The sequence below is a fragment of the Pleurodeles waltl genome, chromosome 8 (genome assembly GCF_031143425.1).
Source record: "Pleurodeles waltl isolate 20211129_DDA chromosome 8, aPleWal1.hap1.20221129, whole genome shotgun sequence".
NCBI lineage: Eukaryota > Metazoa > Chordata > Amphibia > Caudata > Salamandridae > Pleurodeles > Pleurodeles waltl.
This window is the reverse complement of record NC_090447.1, coordinates 418,995,250-419,016,594: the sequence shown is the minus strand read 5'-3', so window position 1 is coordinate 419,016,594 and position 21,345 is coordinate 418,995,250. Positions and strand designations below refer to the sequence as shown.

Genomic DNA, 21,345 nt, shown 5'->3' with positions numbered 1-21,345 from the left:
GGAAAGGAATCTGCATCTGGAAGTCTCTGACAGATGAGCAAGTTACTTAAGTTTCGTAACGCCTTATCTAGTAGAAACTCTCTCTAACTACAAATTCGTAACAATGCACCCATTCTTACCACTCGTGAACAGGTTTCTAGGGACAGAGTTCTTTCCCTTTCAAGGCCCTAATTTTCCACATCATTGGTCTGTGTACTTTGTGGCTCCATGCTCCTGGCATGGAAAGTCTTGAAAAGAAACTATAGTCATTGTGCTGGTGTGCTGCTTATATAGTTACCACACACGTCACTTCCGGAGCGAACAAAGCCATAAGGAGCCGAACTATGACACCTAGTGGCATGCAGGGGTACTGCTGAAGAAAATTTTCCAAATTCATTCTAGCTCATGGAGATAATTCAGAGGTAAAGAATCTGCGCCTAGATAATCTGTACCAGATAAGGCCTTATCGAAAATAAATAACAAGTTCTTTAAATCTTGTATAGCTTGAAGCCCTGCAATGTTGCTCATTCAACTTTATCAATTGTATGGGCCGTTATATTTAAGTTGTCTATCCATGAATGAACCAAGAGTGAGTTCTGAGGGTATGAATAAATTAGTTATTTATTTCTGAGCAGGTTTAGTTTGAGAAGTGAAAAGCCATCCATAACTGAAAGGAGTCTGTTCTAGAGGTGATATGTTGTAGGAAATTGGCTCTGTGTACACTATCTCAAAGTGAGAGATAGTGTGCACAGAGTCCAAGGGTTCCCCTCAGAGGTTGATAGTGGCAAAATTAGATAATACGAATGCTCTATTTTGTGATAGTGTGATCTAGCAGTAGACTTATCAGAGGGTAGTGTTAAGCATTTGTAGTACACACACACAGGCAATAAATGAGAACACACACTCGAAACTTAACTCCAGGCCAAAAGGTTTTTATATAGAAAAATATTCTTTTATTCATTTATTTTAGAACCACAAGATTCAAATTTGAGGTAAGTACATAAATTGTAAGGTACTTCACACAGGTAAGTATAGAACTTTGATGTAAAACAGTAGTATACACAGTTTTGGCAAAAATGGCAATAAGCTATTTTCAAAGTGTACACTGTGCAAAAATCAACAGTTCCTGGGGGAGGTAAGTATTGATTAGTTTCTCAGGTCAGTAAAGCACTTACAAGTTCAGTCTCCTGGGCATAGACAGCCCACTGTTCGGGGTTCAAGGCAACCCGAAAGCCACCACGCCAGCAACACAGGGCCGGTAAGGTACAGAGGTCAAAGGAGGGCCCAAATAACATAGATGCCTATGGAGAACAGGGGTGTTCCGGTTCCAGTCTGCTAGCAGGTAAGTACCTGCATCTTCGGGGAGCAGACCAGGGGGGGGGGGGGTTTGTAGAGCACTGGGAGACACACACACACAAGCACAAAACACACCCTCAGCAGCACAGGGGCGGCCAGGTGCAGTGTGCAAAGTAGGTGTTGGGTTTATCGGGGAAAACAATGGAGGGACCCAGGGGTCACTCTGGTGATGCAGCAGGGCACAGGGGGGGTTTCTCAGGCCATCCAGACTGGGCCAGGATGAGGGCCGCCTGCTGGTCACTCCTGCACTGGTTCCTCTTGGTCCTGGGGGCTGAGGGTTCAGTGCTTGGTCCAGGAGTCGGGTTCCTTTTTTACCACGCAGTCGTGGTCAGGGGGAGCCTCTGGATCCTCTCTGCAGGCATCACTGTAGGGGTGCAGCAAGGTCGATTCAGGGTCTCCACGTCGTCGGAGTTGCCTGGGAGTCCTGTCTGCGGTGTTGGTTGTCCTGAACACAAGCCGTGGGCGTCGGGTGTAGTGTGTGAAGGCTCGCGCTTCTGGCAGAAAGTTAGTCTTTTTAAAGTTGCTTTCTTTTCTGTTGTTTCTGGACAGAGCGGCTGCCATCAGGAGGTTCTTGTTCCTTTAGGTGCAGGTCATTCCTCTGAGTTCTCAGAGGCCGCTGATCTCGCTGGATGCGTTGCTGTGCAGGTTCTTTGAGTCTGGAGACAGGCCGGTAGGGCTGGGGCCAAGTCAGTTGTCGTCTCCTTCATCTCTGCGGGGCTTTCAGGTCAGCAGTCCTTCTTGTTGTAGTTTGCAGGAATCTGATTTCCTGGGTTCAGGGCCATCCCTAAGTACTCAATTTATGGGTGTGTTTAGGTCTGGGGGGCAGTAGCCAATGGCTACTGTCCTGGAGGGTGGCTACACCCTCTTTGTCCCTCCTCCCTGAGGGGAGGGGAGCACATCCCTATCCCTATTGGGGGAATCCGCCAAAACCAAGATGGAGGATTTCTTAAGGAAAGGGTCACCTCAGCTCAGGACACCTTAGGGTCTGTCCTGACTGGTGGTTGACTCCTCCTTGTTTTTCTCATTATCTTCTCTGGATTTGCCGCCAAAAGTGGGGGCTATGTCCAGGGGGCAGGCATCTCCACTAGCTGGAGTGCCCTGGGGCATTGGAACACAAAGCCTGAGCCTTTGAGGCTCACTGCTAGGTGTTACAGTTCCTGCAGGGGAGGGGGGTGTTAAGCACCTCCACCCAGTGTAGGCTTTATTACTTGTCTCAGAGAGCACAAAGGCTCTCATCCCATGGGGTCAGAAACTCGTCTCAATGGCAGGCTGGTACAGACCAGTCAGTCCTGCACTGAAGGATTGGGTAAAATACAGGGGGCATCTCTAAGATGCCCTCTGTGTGCATTTTTATAAATAAATCCAGCACTGGCATCAGTGTGGGCTTATTATTCTGAGACGTTTGATACTAAACTTCCCAGTATTCGGTGTAGTCATTATGGAGCTGTGGAGCTCGTTTTGACAAAATCCCAGACCAAATACTTAACATGGCCACACTGCACTTACAATGTCTAAGAATAGACAGACACTGTAGGGGCATATTGCTCATGCAGCTATGCCCTCACCTGTGGTATAGTGCACCCTGCCTTAGGGCTGTTAGTCCTGCTAGAGGGGTGACTTACCTATGCCACAGGCAGTGGGATGTGGGCATGGCACCCCAAGGGGAGTGCCATGTCAACTTAATCATTTTCTCCCCACCAGCACACACAAGCTGTGAGGCAGTGTGCATGTGCTGAGTGAGTGGTCCACAGGGTGGCATAATACATGCTGCAGCCCTTGGTAACCTTCCCTGGCCACAGGGCCCTTGGTACGAGTAGTACCAGTTACAAGGGACTTATCTGTGTGCCAGTTGTGGGAACAAAGGTACAGTTTAGGGAAAGAACACTGGTGCTGGGGCCTGGTTAGCAGGGTCCCAGTACACTTTTAATCAAAACTAGTATCAACAAAAGGCAAACAGTTAGGGGGTAACCATGCCAAGGGAGGCATTTCCCTACATATGTGTTCAGTGGAAGAGACTTTTAATTAAAACTATTAACTTTGCTTATGAATGATATGAGATGTTAGACTAAGTGTTGTGTTCAGAGGTTACGAGTGTTGATGATAGAACTGAGCCCTATGACATACATGGAGACGGTCATTGTGATTGTGATAGAGCAGATTCCTCACCCTAGAATTTCCCCCAGGCGCCCGTCTGGATCTGGAGATTTTTCTCTCGCAGTACCCCTGCACTCCTTCAGGTGACGTTGGTTGGCTCAGTGTCTGTCATCTCCGCCGTGCAGTCCGGACATGTCTCAGTTTCTACATAGGCATGACCCCGGCACGCTGATGTCAGTTCTTCTTTCCGCACCAGCTAGCACTGATCCGAAGAAGGGCTACCCCTCAATCACTTTTCAACTAGTCATTTTCCACTTTTTGTCAAACATTTTTGAAGATCTGCACTCCTGGTGCATTGAGGACGTTGTCATGTAAGACCGAGTTCAAGCTCTGCGGATCCTGTCATCGGGCGATGTCCATGACCGATTCGCACCTCATTTGCTTGTGGTGTTTGGAGTATGACCATGACCTGCAGTCATACTCCGTGTTCCGGGTCATGAATACGAAAGCTTTGAGGGAGCTGTCCCTAAAGCTCCTTGTGACCTGGTGTTAGCTCCCAATTGCAGTGGAGAGGAAGGTCCCAAAAACTGTTGCGGAGCCCTTATTCTTCTTTGCCCTACTCCAAGTCCTTGGGGCTTTTGGGTAAGAGGCACAAGAAGAAGTCGAGAAAGAACAATCATTCTTTGACTTCACCCTGTCTGTCGGCCAATGAGATGAGGGAAAGGGTGCGTGCGTCGTTGCAGTAGGCCTCCGTCGTCGGGGCTGCGTCTGGGTCAGCTCCGCGTCTGCCCACGTTTCTGAGAGCCGGAGCGACCCTTGCCCACCTCACAAAGTTTTATGAGGCCATGCGCCTTATCTTTGGGCAGTCCGACTCCGCTGGAGTGCCATCCAACCCTGCCGGTCGGCAGGGCCCTCTGGTTCAACTTCTGCTCATGCGGGTACCCATGGATCAGTTCCTGGATCGAACCTGCATCAGTAGTACCACCTTCACCTTACCCAACGCCGGTTCCAACATCGAACTTCCAGATGCCTCACTTGCCCCCCAGTGACGTAGACCCCATCCCTATTGCAGACTCCAACATAGAGCCGGTTTAGCATCTCACAACGTCGATTCGGGTTTCAGCAGGGGCCTTGTCTCCTATGTCAGATCCACACCCTTACTCTTAGGGTTTGGGGTATGGTGACAGATATGAGGGGTCGCTGGACCCTTTAGAATCCCTGCTCCAGACCCTATGGATTGGCAGATGGACCTGGGTGAAGCCAGTGGTCTGGATACTTCCCCTGGCACTGGCATGCTTTCTCCCCCTACTGAGGCTACAGAGGAGGGAGCATCCTATTCAATGGTGGGGCGAAGAGCGTCTGAGAACCTCAAGCTACCTTTCTGTGGCAGTCAGGGCTAGCCTCCTAACAGAGGTTCTTAGTCTGGGGCTTCATCCTCTGATCTCTTTTGCCATTTCATGGACCCTTACCGATGTCCTGCTGGGTACCTGGTCCAAGCCCAGCACAGGGGCTCCTGTGAACAGGACAGTCATCTGCCCCACGGACCTGCTCCAAATTACTCAGCGTTTCTGACCCAACTAAGAGCTTAGTTATCCAAGCCTCTACGTCCCAGGGAGCATTCCATTCCACAGCCCCGAATAGGGAATCCAAGATGCTGGACCAACTTGGGAAGAAGATGTTTTCTTCCTCCGTCCTGGCATTGTGGTCTGTGAACACTGCATGCCTTTTGGGCCATTATACCCATACTCTATGGGACACAGTTGTGCAACAGCTCCTAGGGGAGGCCTAGCCCATTCTCTCCCAAGCCGTTGCTGATGGGAGATGTAGGAGGCTAGCGCAGTTTATGGTGTACACCCATGGTGTGGCACCCTATATTGAGTTCAGGCAACCCTTAGTGATAGTGCTTAGGTGTCCAGATAGCAAAAGCTCTCTAGGGGTAGCTGTGGTGAGCAGTGGAAGGTTATCCAGGAGGAGTGTAAAGCACTTGCAATAGCACAAGTCAGTCAGTAATTCTCACACAGGAAAGAACCACACCAGGTGTTAAAAAAAATAAAGTAGTCTTTATTATAACACTAGTACTGTCCTAACATTGGTATATTTCCACTTGGAGATACCTCCACACAATAAATATACTTAGAAACAAACTGCAAAAGCATAAAAGTACATCAGGCCCTACGGGGGCAAACTGTATACTAAGAAAGTGGTATAAGAATGGAGGGACCCATTCAAGGTAAATGTGTTAGCATCCCAGGGGCTGGGAGAGTAAGGAGTTGCCACAGGTAACTATCAGAAATCTCACAGGCAACCGGGTATAGTGTTGTTATCAGGCCGGGTTTCCCAGAGGCTAACAAAGGACTGTCACAATTGGAATTTGTAGGATCAGGACACTTCCCAGAGGACCCAAGCTAACCAGTTGGCACAAGGAAGATACATCAGGGAGCCCAGCTGCAAAGTCTAGGGGTTGCAGCACGATTCATGGAGTCTCCCATGTCAGTTGCCTGATTGCAGGACCGTCAGCCAACATTGACAAATGCAAGAAGTTGTAAAGGAGTTTGCAGATTTTTGGGGACGTTTGGCGGGGAGTCTAGGCTGGCCCTCAGCACACATGAAAGCCAGCAGGAATTGTTAATAGCCCTGATGAGTGATTCACTGGCAGCAGGCATAGGGAGTCGCAGGGAGGCCTCAGCAACACAACGAAGAGAGTCCCACGCTGCAGGAGCTGCAGACTAGAAGCTGAACTTGGAGTTGTAGCCTGCTGAAGGCTGGGGCTTCTTTTAGGTCACAGGTCTCTTGGAGGAAGAGCCAACAAGCCTTGGTGAGAACAACAGTCACCGTGTACAGGGGTTCCGTTACAGTGCCTGCAGCTAGGGCCCACAGTCTCCCAAGTTGGCCAGAAGACAGGTTGAACCTGTAGAGGACCAACTTGTCCTCTACAGGTTTGATGTCTGTGGGACAGCAGGATCCACCAGCCAGTCGTTGTTGTCCTAAGATGCCTGCAGATGCAAGGGGAGTGCCTCCTTCACTCCAGGGGACCTTGCTTCTTGGTGCAAACAGAGTCCTCATTTTAGGAAGCTGGCCTGGTGTGTGGTGAGCCCCTGTGGTGTTATTACCTTATACCCAGTCCAGGTATCCCCTATTAGTGAAGTGTAGACAGTATCTAGGAAGACAGGGCTCTCTAGAGGTATCTGTGGATGTGCAGCCAAGACTCATCTAGGAGACATGCAAAGCTTATGCAATATCACTATAGTCACACAGCACTCGCACACATGAAATGACCACTCAGAGTTAAAAAAAAAAAAAAGGTACTTTATGATAGCAGCACAAATACTAAAATACTGTTAGGCACACTATTATATACACATTAGCAATCAGTAAAGAGCATAAAAAGCAATAGGCTTTGGTAAAAACAATAGAAAATAGTGAGGGCCCTAGGGGAGGGCAAACCATATACTGAGAAAGTGAAATGTGAGAAACAGTCCCCCCCCCCCCCCCCCCCCCCCCCCATACACACACACACCCAAGGATGTGGATTCATTAGAGGGGAGGTGGAAGAACAAGGAACCCCAAGAGGTAAGTAACAGTTGACTCCCAGCGACCAAGAAAGCAGAGGTAGGGACCTTGTTTCCCCGAAACTAACAGGAGGACTTTGGAAAAAGACTATGCAAGACCCAACCAAGACTGAAAGAACCCACAGGTGGATTTTGACAGAAGATGACCTGCAAAGGAAGGGGTCCAAGTCCAGCTCGTGATGGGGTGTCTGGCTGTGCCATGAGCCACTATCCATCCTTCTGTGGATGCAGGACCAGGTCGATGGTGGATGAATAAGGTCAGCAATGCAGCACAGAAGATGAAGAGAAGTCCCAGATGTGATGCAAGTGATGTCCCACATCGGCAGTCGACATACAGTCAGTTAGTAGTGCTGGAAAATCACCAACAAGCCTTGGAAAATGCAAGAGATGGAGAGGAAGATTAGCAAGGCTGAAGAGGACCAGCAAAGCCCAGGGGACTCGACCCAGGGATGGGGTTCCTGGGTGAAACTCAGCAGTCAGGAGAGTCGTAAGAAGAGGAGACAGCCCCCACAGGCAACCCACTGGCAGCAAGCACAGCAGTCGCAGTGAAGCCCACTCAGCACACCTGGAAGGATGTCCCACATCACTGGAGCAGCAGAGAGGAGACTGTGCTTGAAAGGAAAAAGTGCTGGGGGCCAGAGCTGCACGAAACCTGAAGATCCCTTGGAGGCGGAACAAACAAGCCTTGGTAGCTGCAAGAGTAGCGATGGACAGGGGTACTATCCTGTAAGGAGAGGCAAGGGCTTACCATCTCCCAAGTTGGACAGCTGGTAGAGAGGACCAAGGGGACCACTCCAGATCACCACCTGTGAAGCAGGATCCACACAACTCCGGAGGAGAGAGGATCCACGCAGCGGTTTGTCATTACAGTTGGTGCCTGCAGATGCAGGGGATTGACTCCTTCCCTTCAAGGGAGATTCCTTCTTACTTCTTGTGCAGGCTGAAGACTCGCCGTCCTCGGATGATACACAACTGGGTAAATGGGAGCCGGAACAGTGTTACAGAGCGGAGTCATTGCTGAAGTTGCAGATTGTCAGTTCTTGGAGGTTCCATTTGCAGTCCCAGTGGCCAGAAGATGAAGTAAACAAGGCAGAGGAGTCCTGCTGGAATCTTACATTTCGAATCTGAGGACCCACCCAAAAGGGAAACCCAAAATAGCCCAGGAAGGGGGGATTGGTCACCTAGCAGGGTGACCACCTATCTGGAAGGGACTTTGATGTCACCTACCTGACCTGGCTCCTCAGATGCTCCCAAGGGGCTCTCCCCACCTTGATTCAAGATGACAGAATCGACTGGCCACCTGAAGTAGCACTGGGCACCACCCCTAGGGACTGGTCACTCCCCTTTCCTTTGTTCTGTTTCACGCTGTAGCAGGAACCAGGGGTCCCTGGACTGGCGCAAACCAGCTTATGCAAGAAGGGCAACAAATGTGCCCTTCAAAGCATACAGGTGGCTTGGGGTGGCTACCCCTTCCAAGCCATGTAACACCTATTTCCAAGGGAGAGGGTGTTACCTCCCTCTCCCACATAAAATCCTTTGTTCTGTATTCCTCTGCCTGACCTGGTCAAGCAGTAGCAGGATATACACCAGTCTGAGGAGTGGCAGCAGCGCAGGCAGCCCGGAAAACCCTGGAAGGCAGGTAGGAGCAATGCTGGGTGTCCTTTAAGGTGCCCCCAGAGTGCATGGAATCATACAACCAATACTGGCAACAGTATTGGGGTATGAGTCTGACACGTTTGATACCAAACATGCACAGATTCGGAGTTACCATTATGTTGCTGGACACTGGTAGTGATCTATGTCCAGTACACGAGTAAAATGGCTTCCCCACACTTAAAATGTCCAGTGTAATGGAGCTAGAGTTCGTAGGGGCACCTCTGCTCATGAATGGCTGACCTCACACACAGGTACCTGCACCTTGCCCTCTGGGCTAGGAGGGCCTACCATAGGGGTAAATTACAGAGACCTGGTGTAGTGACGTCTAATAAAAGGGTGCATGCACCTTTTCATGCAGGCTGCAATGACAGACCTGCAGACACATTTTGCATGGGCTCCCATGGGTGGCCCAATACATGCTGCAGTCCCTGGGAGCATCTGACTGGTTAGGCCAGATGGGGACATCCTAGACCCCCTCTGCGGACTCATCTAATAGGGTTAGGGATTGTGCCTTTGAGGGCCCTAGTTTTTGCGCAGACAAGCTGTTCTTTCCATGGCTCTGCGCTTCTGGCTTTGAAGTTAGTGGAAAAAGAACCGACATATGCGTGTCTCAGTGATGCCTTTGTAGACAACTCAAACGATGCCACACAGATCCGAATGACGCCAACTGACGGCGCACACAAAGGTATTACTCAGTAAAACTTCCGGATTCCAAGGTAAGGAATCTGCAACTAGATAGACTTTCTACCAGATAATGTGGTACCGGAAGTAAGTAACTTGTTCCTTAGAAACCGCATAGAAATACCTGGGGCCTTATGGGGGAGGGGTAGGAAAATGGTTCCCTGTTGCAGTTACCCCCCACTTTTTGCCTGATATTGATGCTGACTTGACTGAGAAGTGTGCTGGGACCCTGCTAACCAGGCCCCAGCACCATTGTTCTTTCACTTAAAAATGTACCAATGTTCCACAATTGGCACATCCCTGGCACACAGATAAGTCCCTTGTAAAAAGTACCAGTGGCACCAAGGGCCCTATGACCAAGGAAGGTCCCTAAGGGCTGCAGCTTGTGTTGTGCCACCCTAAGGGACCCCTCACCTAACACATGCACACTGCCATTGCAGATTGTGTGTATTGGTGGGGAGAAAAAGGCAAAGTCAACATGGCATCCCCCTCAGGATGCCATGGACACAAAATACTGCCTGTGGCATAGGTAAGTCACCCCTCTAGCAGGCCTTGCAGCCCTAAGGCAGGGTGCACTATACCACAGGTGAGGGCATAGCTGCATGAGCAATATGCCCCTACAGTGTCTCTATTCTAAGACATTGTAAGTGCAGTTTGGCCATATTAAGTATATGGTCTGGGATTTTGTCAAAACGAACTCCACAGCTCCATAATGACTACACTGAATACTGGGAAGTTTAGTATCAAACGTCTCAGAATAATAAGCCCACACTGATGCCAGTGCTGGATTTATTTATAAAAATGCACACAGAGGGCATCTTAGAGATGCCCCCTGTATTTTATCCAATCCTTCAGTGCAGGACTGACTGGTCTGTACCAGCCTGCCACTGAGTTGAGTTTCTGACCCCATGGGGTGAGAGCCTTTGTGCTCTCGGAAACCAGAAATAAAGCCTACACTGGGTGGAGGTGCTTAACACCCCCCTCCCCTGCAGGAACTGTAACACCTAGCAGTGAGCCTCAAAGGCTCAGGCTTTGTGTTACAATACCCCAGGACACTCCAGCTAGGGGAGATGCCCGCCCCCTGGACACAGCCCCCACTTTTGGCTGCAAGTCCAGAGGAGATAATGAGAAAAGCAAGGATGAGTCACCCACCAGTCAGGACAGACCCTAAGGTGTCCTGAGCTGAGGTGACCCTTTCCTTAAGAAATCCTCCATCTTGGTTTTGCCAGATTCCCTCAATAGGAATAGGGATGTGCTCCCCTCCCCTCAGGGAGGAGGCACAAAGAGGGTGTAGCCACCCTCCAGGACAGTAGCCATTGGCTACTGCCCCCAGACCTAAACACCCCCCTAAATTGAGTACTTAGGGACGACCCTGAACCCAGGAAATCAGATTCCTGCACACTACAACAAGAAGGACTGCTGACCTGAAAGCCCTGCAGAGATGGAGACGACAACTGACTTGGCCCCAGCCCTACCCGCCTGTCTCCAGACTCAAAGAACCTGCACAGTGACTCATCCGACAGGGACCAGTGACCTCTGAGGACTCAGAAGACTGCCCTGAACCTGAAGGACCAAGAAACTGCTGAGAACAGCGGCACTGTTCAAAAATTGCAACACCTTTACAACTTTAAAGCAACTTTTAAAGAACTCTCTCTTCCCGCCGGAAGCGTGAGACTTCTCACTCTGCACCTGATGCCCCCGGCTCGAGCTCCAGAGAACTAACACCGCAGCGAGGACTCCCAGCTGACTACGATGACTTGGGTAACCTAATAACTAGACAACATTCTGGACAACAAGCTAAACATGGCAACTCAGGGCATCTCCGTCTCCACCTCCTGCTTCTTCATGCTTTGCATGCTTCGTAAGATTTTCAAATAGCTACCCCAAAACTCCAGATGTAACATCACCCATGGCTTCATCTGCAGCCGTCTGGACTATGGAAACACTCTCTATGCAGAGATTACAGCTCACCTCTGACTACAGACCATACAGACTTGACTCAGATCTCCCTAGATGAAGCCACATCACCCTCTACCTCGGGCAACTCCACTAGCTCTCTGTACAGAAAAGATGCCAATTCAAGCTCTTGACCCACGCATATAAGGCCCTAGACAACTGCGTACCAGTTTACTTGAACCACCTCCTTAACTTAAATCAACTTGCCGAACACATCTGCTCTGCATTCCTTTCTGTAACACTCACCTGTCACTCGTTCTCTTGTCTAGCAGCGTAGACATGGAATGCGATAAGCGTTTATCTACGGACCTCCCCATCTCTTTTAGAGTTCCCGATGTCCCTTAAGACCTAGCTATTGGGCTAATCAACTAGACCCTGACAATGCCTGGATACCTTCATGGGTGACACTTAGCACTCTACAAATCTTTTGATTACTTGATTTATAGAAATAGGAGCTGGGTATTACTCCAGCTGCTTTCTTGTGCCAAGGAAGGACAGAGGCCTTTGTGCTTGTTTTAGATCTGCACCCTCAGTGCCTTCCTGTGGGAGTACAAATTCAGGTAGCTGATGCTGGCCCAAGTTGGCTTTGCTTTAGACCCCAGAGACTGGATGAGTGGCGCTAGATGCACATGAGACTTATTTTCATATTTCTTTCCTCCGGGCTCAGAGTCACTACCTGTGGTTCCTGGTGAGCCAAAAGCATTTGCAGTTTGCTGTGCTCCCTCAATTGTTGCCCCTCTTATGTTCACAAAAGTAACGGTGTGGTCGCAGCACACCTTCAATGGTTGGGGAACCAGTCTTCCCCTACCGCAAAATATCTGACTGTTGTAGGTGTCTCACTCCAAGTAGCCGTCAACCATCTCAACTTGATAGTGAACCTGCTTACTTTGGCAAGTGATACCTGTATCCTTGGCAGACGATCCCTTTCATCCAAGCACTTCTGGATACAGCAAAATTTCATGCATTTCCCCTGGAGGAGAGTCCATAAAATTCAGGCTACGATCCCAATGATACTGCCTCTTTCATGGATCTCAGTACGAATGACTCTGAGGTTGCTGCGATTGTTGGCCTCTTGGTGAAACATACCAGATGGCACATATGGGCTCACCACTGGGACCTCCAGTCCCAGTGGGCACAGCTGCAGGGAATCCATGTTATGTCCAGATTTCAGAGTATTCTGCAAAAGACGGTCTGTAGTGACTGCTAGACCACAATAAGACAGATGGCAACCCATCGTCCCACCCACCCAGAGCTAACTGTCTTTACAGATGCATTGTTGCTGGGTTGGAGGAGGTCATCTGGGAGAGGTAGAGATCTGAGAACTCTGCTCTCCAGCAGAGATTCACCGCCACATGAATTTGCTGGAGTTGCAAGCAAGTCTCTTGACATTGAAGAAGTTCCTCCTGAGCATTGACTGGGAACGTGTACAGGTTCTCACAGACAACAGGACTGCCATGTGGTACTGCAACAAACAGGGTGGTAGGTTTGTGGCCCTTATTCCTGAACACCTTGCGCCTCTGGAAGTAGCTGAATGCTCAGGGTGTCTCCTTGATCACACAGCATCTGACAGGATTTTTAAACATAAGGGTGGACAAACTCTGCCAATGTTGCATAGTGGGTCACAAAGTGTGGTTAACACTCTGAGGTGGCACAGGGCATCTTCCAGCACTGCAGAGACCCCTAGCTCTATTTCTTCGCTACAAAGAGCACATGCAGTGTCAAAGGTTTTGTACATTGAAATTCCAAAGGCACTTCTCCTTTGGAAATGCTTTCTGGCTGCATTGGGGGAGTTCTCCCTCGGAAATTCTGTATGTCTGCAATGGGGTTCAAGACTCCTATTTCCACGTATATCTCTACTGCCCATATTACTGGAAAAGAAAGACCAAACTCAATTCATCCTAATGGCTCCAGACTAAGCGAGGAGAGTGTGGTACCCGGAACGTCTGGCCATAAGCTTATGTCCTATGATATGGTGGTCCCTTTGTTAAGACCTCCTGTCGCAGCATCATGGACAGGTTTTCGACCTTAGCCTGCTCAATCTACTCCTCCATGCATGGTGACTGTTGATGGTTTTTGACCTTCCTTTCATTGTGGTTGGTGTTATCTTTGCAACCAGGCCTCTATCCACCAAGGCTGTGCACCCCCAGACATTGGGAGAAGTTTATTTGGTGTTTTTCACATAACATCCAACTCTTAAATACAAATTTGTTTAATGTTCTTAATTTATGTCTTTCTTTAGTCCATTAATGGCTTTGCTGTGGCAACATTTACGTTACGTTTTGGTCCTTTTGGCCTTCTTACTGCTACAGGATCATCCATCCTTTTTTTAAATCACCAGTTCTGATGCAGTTTTTGAAGGGACTGATCCATATGTTCTCGCCAACACCATTTGTAATGCTGCAGTGGAACCTTAATTCTGATGTACACTCACTTTGAGGCACTGCGTAGCCGTCTTCTCCATCTCCTCACCATCAAAGCAGCATTGCTCATTGCCATAACGTCTACGAATCAAGTCAGCGAATTGCAGGCACTGTCTGTACTACAGCCATGCCCCTCATTTTCCCCAGACGAGTTGGTCCTCTACACAACCCGGCATTCCTACCAAAGGTAGCTGTGCCCTTCCACATAAGGCATTCCATCTCCTTCCCTTCCTTATATGCACCACCCCATCCCTCCAAGGAGGGAAAATGACCCTACCATCTAGAACCCAGGAAGGCACAAGTTTCTACATTAGCCAAACCTGAGATTAACAATTGGATGACTAACTTTTTGTCTGGTTCTCTACAGCGAAAAAGGGCAAAGGGATGCAAAAGAGAACCATCTCCCAGTGGATTGTGTTCTGCATTAAGAGCTGGTGCTGGCTAACTTAAAAAGCAACCCTCAGAAGGATTGCAACTCATTACACCTAAGTGAAGGCTGCTGCTACTGCGCCAGAATCCAAGTGCCCTCGACCGTTCTCGATTGGATCCTAACTAGAAGATAACATTGTATCCTCATCAGACATTCTAAAGCATCAAAAAGAGTGATAGAATGTCAGATGAGGATACAGTGTTTCCTTCTAGTTAGGAGGTTGATCGAGAACGGCCCAAGCCTCTTGGATTCTTTTAAAGGAGTACAGGCCGTGATGTGGATTGTGTACTTCAGATGCAAGCTTTCTCCTCCTAGTGTATTCTTTAGGGTGAGTTTTGCTGACTTGTGCGTCCAACAATTTTGAAAGACACCAAGTGAGAGCAAATTAAGTACCAGTTACTCCTCTTCTCTGTAATACTGTGCATGGGCATCGAGTCCTTTTTTAGGTTGTTTTCTTTCCGACCATCAAGTTTGGTCGGGTTTCCTCTCGCTCCGGGACTTCTTGGTTCGGTATCTTCTGGACTTCTAACTTTCTATAAACATTGGTATAGTTTTGATCTCGTTTTTCCACTCTTATAGTCTATCCGATTGTAATCGTCTGGGCCGACCCTTAGGGCCAACCTCACCTTTTTTGGGGCCCACTTCGACACATTGTAGTCGAACAATGTTAGGCTGATGGAGAATACTCCTTTTCGATTCTGTCCTCGTTGTCCTGCAAATTGTCCCTACACCGATCAGCGTTTGGTGTGCTATCTGTGCCTGTATCCGTAACACAGAGAAGAGACCTGTGATGCTTGTAGATCATTTTGAGCCACAAAGACTCTTCGGGACCGAAGAGCGCGTCAAATCGAGATGGTGTCCAAGTCGTCAGAGCACACACCCAAAATCTGTGAGGAAGAACACACACAAGAGGAAGTAGGACAGCGTGTAGCCGTTTCCATTACAGATTCAGATTGAAATTCAGATGTCGACAGCCAATTTATCCCACCTTGCGCAGTACGTGAGTACACCAGCCCCACTACATCCCACAAACAGATGTCAACTGGGTAAGTAAAAGTTTCCTTATTGACTCTATCTTTTCAAGAGCACCTTTTCCAGCACTTTGGTCATTTATTAAGGAGCAACCGTTGTACTGTATACATTTTGTATAGACTACATATGTTGAATACAATCAGTGTTCATGATTTGGAGTATCGTTTTTTTCTTCATGTCTCTCTCTGGTTGTTTCTTTGTTTTCTTTTTATTACTGTTGCAAATGTGTCTAAATATTGTTTTTGTATGAGGTGGTGCCTGATTCAGGGGGCTGCCTGTTATATGTACCAGTGGATATTTTCCTAGCAGCTATGTGGGCATCCCTGCGTGTGCTCATGAGGCACTGCTGCCTGGACAGCCAGGTTTGGTGGATTGGGCATTTCGCCTGATCTGTCCTGCAGGATTTGTCAAAGATATAGAAGCCCCAACGTCACATCCAAAATAGGACAGGCACTTGGGAAATAATCAGACGGTGAAGAATCTGCTGCTATATAAAATCTCTACCAGGAAAGGAATTACTGAAGGTAGGTAACTTGTTCTTCTAAGTTTTTTACATGTACTTAGCTTTTTTGCATAATAATCAGCTTTCCTGGTCAAGTGGCTATGCTTTATATGATTACCATTCTGAGTGTGCTTCTTTTGACAGGAGTGGAAGCCTTGGTTGGATGGTTGTTGGATCATCCTGATGTTCAGATTACCAACCTCTCAGATGATGCAGACACGGTCTCTGATGAGTATACAGATGAGGAAACGGTAGAAGATGTAGAGGAACCTGAAAGTGCATATCCAGTGGTTAGTAATCAACTAACTTTATTTGTATTCAATGTGTGGCTTTAATGATTCATAACACTTGGCCTTTCCCCATTTAACACATTGTCTGCAGTGTACTTCAAAGCAACATATCTTGTTTTCCAGTATTGGATCTTCCATAAATTCACACGCACTATATATTTTCTAACATTTACGGGATATCTTTGGTAGGAAAATCAAATCAAGTGCATAGTTCCATGTACAACTCATCCAGCTCATTCTCTGATTGCAATGCTTTCACAGACGCGGTCCACCCCCCATATAGGCTTTCAGGATCAGATAGAGACTTCTAGCTGCAGCTTCCTTACCTTAGAATTCCCTGGCGTCAGCTTCGAATCTGGAATTTTTCTGCTGAGCAGTACCCTGCGTGTGCCGCCATGCGGCGTCGTTTGGGTCCTCGTGCGTCGACCAGCTCCACGTGCGTCGTCAGCGTCATTGGTGCCGTCTATGACATCACGTTGTCTATATAGCCGTCTCGGCGCGCGTACGTCAGTTCTTTTCCTTCCGTGCCGGTTAAGCGCAGTTCTGGAAAGAGCTACCCTTTTTTCGTCAGTTTGTCAAGGCTTTTTTGACTGTTTGAAGTCATGTCTTTGAGAAAGACAGGGTTCAAGCCGTGTGGTGTGTCATCGCACGATGTCAGTGACGGACCTGCACCGTGTTTGTCTTTGGTGCCAGGAGAAGGACCATGACTCCACCTTGTGCTCCGACTGTCTGGCCATGGCTCTGAAGGCCTCGAGGAAGAGATCCCTCAAGCTTCTTGCGGCCCGACATTCGTCTTCGGTCAGCGCGACTCCGCGGAGGTCACGGTCCCGCAGTAGGAGGAGGACGCGGCACCGCTCTCTGAGCCCCAAGTCCTCTTCCTCACATTCGAGGTCATCTGAAGGTAAGAGGCACAAGAAGAAGAAGAAGACAAAGTCCAAGCGGACTTCGTCTTAGCCACGCCCGTCGGCCAACGAGGAGTCTGTGGAACGTCGACGTTCCGAGCGCGGTTGCATGGAGCCGTCGCCAGGGCCGACTCCGCGTCTTCCCCCTTTTCCAGGGCCTGGATTGACCCCTGCTCAGATTAAATAATTTGACGAGGCCATGCGTCTCGTTTTTGAGCGGGCTGCACCCTTGGAGGGGACTTCGGGCCCCGCAGGGTCAGCAGGGTTCCCTTTGGATTCTATGTCGGCAGCCTTGGCCTCGGGGACCCCAAGATCCGATACCTGATCTGGACTGGCACCGGTCCCTCACAGTCGACCTCCGGCACTGGGTCTGACGTTGACGATTCCGCTACCGGCGCCCACCAGTGGTAGCCCCATCCTTATTCCGGGTGATCTGGAGCCGGAGCGACATCGTACGACGTCGACTCCGACTTCGACAGAGCCAATTCGGCCCAGATCATTGTCTGAGCATTATTTAGATCAGCCAGACGCAGGAGAGGAATGGGAGGGGTCTGAGGACTGGTATGAGGATCTAGGGGAGGCAAGTGGACTGGACACTTCTCTAGATGCTGGTATGCTCTCTCCTCCTAATGTGACTACGGAGGAGGGTGCTTCATTTTCTATGGTGGTGTGTAGGGCAGCTGAGGTCTTGGACCTAGATTTGCCTACGGTGCCAGTCGGAATGAATATCCTGACAGAAGTGCTTCAACCTGGGGTGACAACATCAGAGCCGATGTTGCCCTTCAATGAGGCTCTTACAGACGACCTTCTGGGTACATGGTCCAAACCCAGCACAGGGGCTCCTGTGAATAGGACGGTTGGCCGCCGCCTTAGACCCGCTCCGAGCGACCCTAGTTTCCTGACTCAACACCCCACTCCTGAGAGCTTGGTTGTCCAAGCCTCTACTTCCCGTGGTGCCTTCCCTTCCGCGTCCCCGGATAGGGAATCCAAGAGGCGGACCAGCTTGGAAAGATGTTTTCTTCCACCAGCCTGGCATTGAGGTCCGTAAACACCTCTTGCCTATTGGGCCGTTATTCCCATACTTTATGGCATACGGTGGCACAGGTGCTGCCCCAGGTCCCAGAGGGCGTATGGGACACTCTCACCCAGGCTGTCAAGGATGGGAGAGATGCAGCCAAGTTTACGATCAGGTCTGGTTTGGATACAACCGACCCGCTGGGCAGAGCGATTTCATTCTCAATGGCCCTACGTCACCACGCCTGGCTACGTTCAACTGGTTTCTCAGGGGATGTCCAGTCCAGCTTGATAGACATGCCCTTTGATGGCTCTCGCCTTTTTGGCGAAAAGGCAGACTCCGCGCGTGAGAGGTTCAATGATTCTCAAGCTACGGCCAGATCCTTGGGCCTTTTAGCGCCAGCACGACAGCAGTCTGTCTTTCGCCCCTTTCGAGGCTTTGGAAGGGGCGTGGTACCACGCCAGCCAAAGTTTTACCACCGTCCTCAGGCTTCACAACATCCCGGAAGAGGACGTCTGGCCAGAGGTCGGCCACCACACAACCCCCCTCCACTGCGCCCAAGCCCTCTTAGTATGGTTCTGCAGGATCACGTCCGTCCAGTTGGAGGGAGGATTAATTTTCATCTCCCTCGCTGGCTTTCCATCACAACGGACAAGTGGGTCCTGCAGATCATACGGAAGGGCTACTCCCTTCCCTTCCAGTCTTTCCCTCCGATAAAGGAATGGCTGATGGAGGACCATCTGGTTTTGCTCCGTGAGGAAGTTATGGCTCTCTTGGCCAAGGGAGCCATAGAAAGAGTCCCGATATCAGGAGTAGGCAGTGTTGTTATTTCCGCTACTTTCTGATTCCCAAAAAGAACAAAGGCCTTCGCCCTATCTTGAATTTAAGGGACGTCAGTCTCTTCCTCAAGAAGGAGAAATTCAAGATGCTCACTTTTGCTCAGGTTTTGTCTGCCCTAGACCAAGGAGACTGGATGGTAGCATTGGATTTGCAGGATGCGTATTTCCACATTACTATCCTGCCAGCCCACAGACGTTACCTGCGGTTCAAGATGGGCCACGAGCACATTCAGTTTACCCTGCTTTGTTTCGGTCTCACCAGTGCCCCTCGGGTGTTCACAAAGGTGATGGTGGTGGTGGCAGCTCATCTGCGCAGGTCAGGGATTTCAGTCTTCCCCTACCTAGACGATTGTTTGCTGAAGGCTCCTACGCCCCAGGCTCTCGTCACCCACCTCCAGACGGCGGACCTCCTGCACTCACTGGGGTTCACTATAAATGTGCCAAAGTCACACCTGACTCCCTCTCAGAAGCTCACTTTCATCGGGCTGTTCTGGATACAGTGCAGTATCTGGCCTATCCTCCCGAACAGCGGGTCCAGGATATTCAGGTTATGATATCCATGTTTCGGCTTCTAGCCTGGATTTCGGTGAGACAGACTCTGAGGCTGTTGGGACTCATGGCTTCCTGCATCCTATTGGTCAAGCATGCCAGATGGCGCATGAGGGCTCTGCAGTGGGACCTGAAGTTCCAATGGGCACAGCATCAGGGAAATCTTACTGACGTGGTTCAGATCTCGGTGGGGACTGTAAAGGATCTGCATTGGTGGTTAGTGAACTGCGATTGGGTCAAAGGCAGACTCCTCTCCCTTCCCCAACCAGATCTAACAGTAGTGACAGATGCGTCACTTCTGGGATGGGGCGGCCATCTGGGAGAGGTGGAGATCAGTGGTCACTGGTCTCCAGCGGAATATGGGCTCCACATCAACTTGCTGGAGCTTCTGGCGATCCAACTAGCATTAAAAGCATTTCTTCCTGTTGTGAAAGGGAAGGTGGTGCAGGTGTTCATGGACAACGCTACCACAGTGTGGTACTGCAACAAGCAGGCAGTGTGGGGTCGTGGACCCTTTGACAAGAGGCTTTACGTCTCTGGACATGGATTGAACAGCAGGGCATGACCCTGGTGGTTCAACACCTGGCAGGTTTTCTGAACGTCAGGGCAGACGAGCTCAACCGAAAATTCTTAGAGGATCACGAATGGTGCCTCATCTGGAGGTGGCGCAAGGACTCTTTCAGCAGTTGGGAGAGCCTTGGTTAGATCTGTTCGCCTCCGTAGAGAACGCGCAATGTCAGCAGTTTTGCGCGTTGGAGTTTCCAAGGGGACTATCGCTAGGCGACGCTTTTCGTCGCAAGTGGAGTTCAGCCTCCTGTACGCCTTCCCTCCTATACCACGTCTGCCCAGAGTTCTCAAGAAAATCAAGAACAACCGGGCCCAAGTAATCCTAGTGGCTCCGGATTGGGCACGGAGAGTTTGGTATCCAGAGCTTCTCAAAATGAGCATCGGTCCTCCAGTCAGGCTGCCTCTTCGGGAGGATCTTCTGTCGCAGCAGCAGGGAAAGGTTCTCCACCCGAACCTGTCAACTCTGTGCCTTCATGTTTGGAGATTGAGCGGTGACAGTTGATGGTTTATGACCTCCCTCCCGAGTTCTGTGATGTCATTCTGGCAGCCAGGCATCCCTCTACTAAGTCGATCTACGTCTCCCATTGGAAACATTTTGCTTCATATTGTACAGAGAGGTCTATTGATCCTCTTTCTTCTTCTCTGTCTAATATCCTTTTGTTTATATTATCTCTCGCCCAACAGGGTTCCTCCTTAGGGACTCTCAAGGGCTATCTTGCAGCCTTATCGGCCTTTCTTCAGTTGCCTGATCAACCATCTTTGTTTAAATCACCTATAGTACAGAGATTTTTAAAAGGGCTTGTGCATTTGTTCCTGCCTGTGCCTTCTGTTGTGCCCCAGTGGGACCTTAATCTGGTTCTTACACATAAGAAAGGTGCTCCCTTCGAGCCCTTACATAACTGTCCTCTTCAGCTGCTCACTATTAAAACAGCCTTTTTGGTGGCAATTACATCTGCCAGAAGAGTGAGTGAGCTACAGGCTTTGTCATCAAAACCGCCGTATCTCACACTCTTTCCTGAAAAAGTGGTTCTCAGAACTTGTGCCTCTTTCCTTCCCAAGGTAGTGACCCCTTTCCATCTAGGTCAAAAGATCCCCCTGCCCACCTTTGCACCACAGCATCCCTCTAAGGAAGAGGAGCGTCTCCATCGGCTGGACCCAAAAAGAGCATTATCGTTCTAGCCTGATCGCACTAAAGAGTTCCGGGTGGACGACCAACTCTTTGTGGGGTACATTGGTGCAAAGAAGGGTCAGGCAGTACAGAAACGATCCATTTCGCGCTGGGTCGTTCTCTGTATAAAGATCTGATACGCTTTTGGCAAAGAAGCAGCCTCTTGAGAGCTCACTCTACTAGGGGGAAAGCTGCTACCACTGCGTTAGCACGTGGTGTACCTGTGGTGGACATCTGTCAGGCGGCAACGTGGGCTTCCTTGCACATGTTTGCAAAACACTACTGCCTGGATAGCCAGGTGAGAAGAGAGGGGCATTTTGGCCGTTCTGTCTTGCAGGAC

The 21,345-nt window shown here is 49.6% G+C and overlaps 1 protein-coding gene across 4 annotated transcripts in view; it reads left to right on the top strand.

Moving 5' to 3' along the window:
• HERC2 (HECT and RLD domain containing E3 ubiquitin protein ligase 2) overlaps nt 1–21,345 on the top strand; it is a 1,448,528-nt gene that overhangs the window by 704,051 nt on the left and 723,132 nt on the right. For all 4 annotated transcript variants that reach the window (XM_069204283.1, XM_069204284.1, XM_069204285.1 and 1 more), the window contains exon 47: nt 15,820–15,965. In XM_069204283.1, the coding sequence (XP_069060384.1) occupies nt 15,820–15,965 (146 nt within the window). The remainder of the gene's footprint in view (nt 1–15,819; nt 15,966–21,345) is intronic.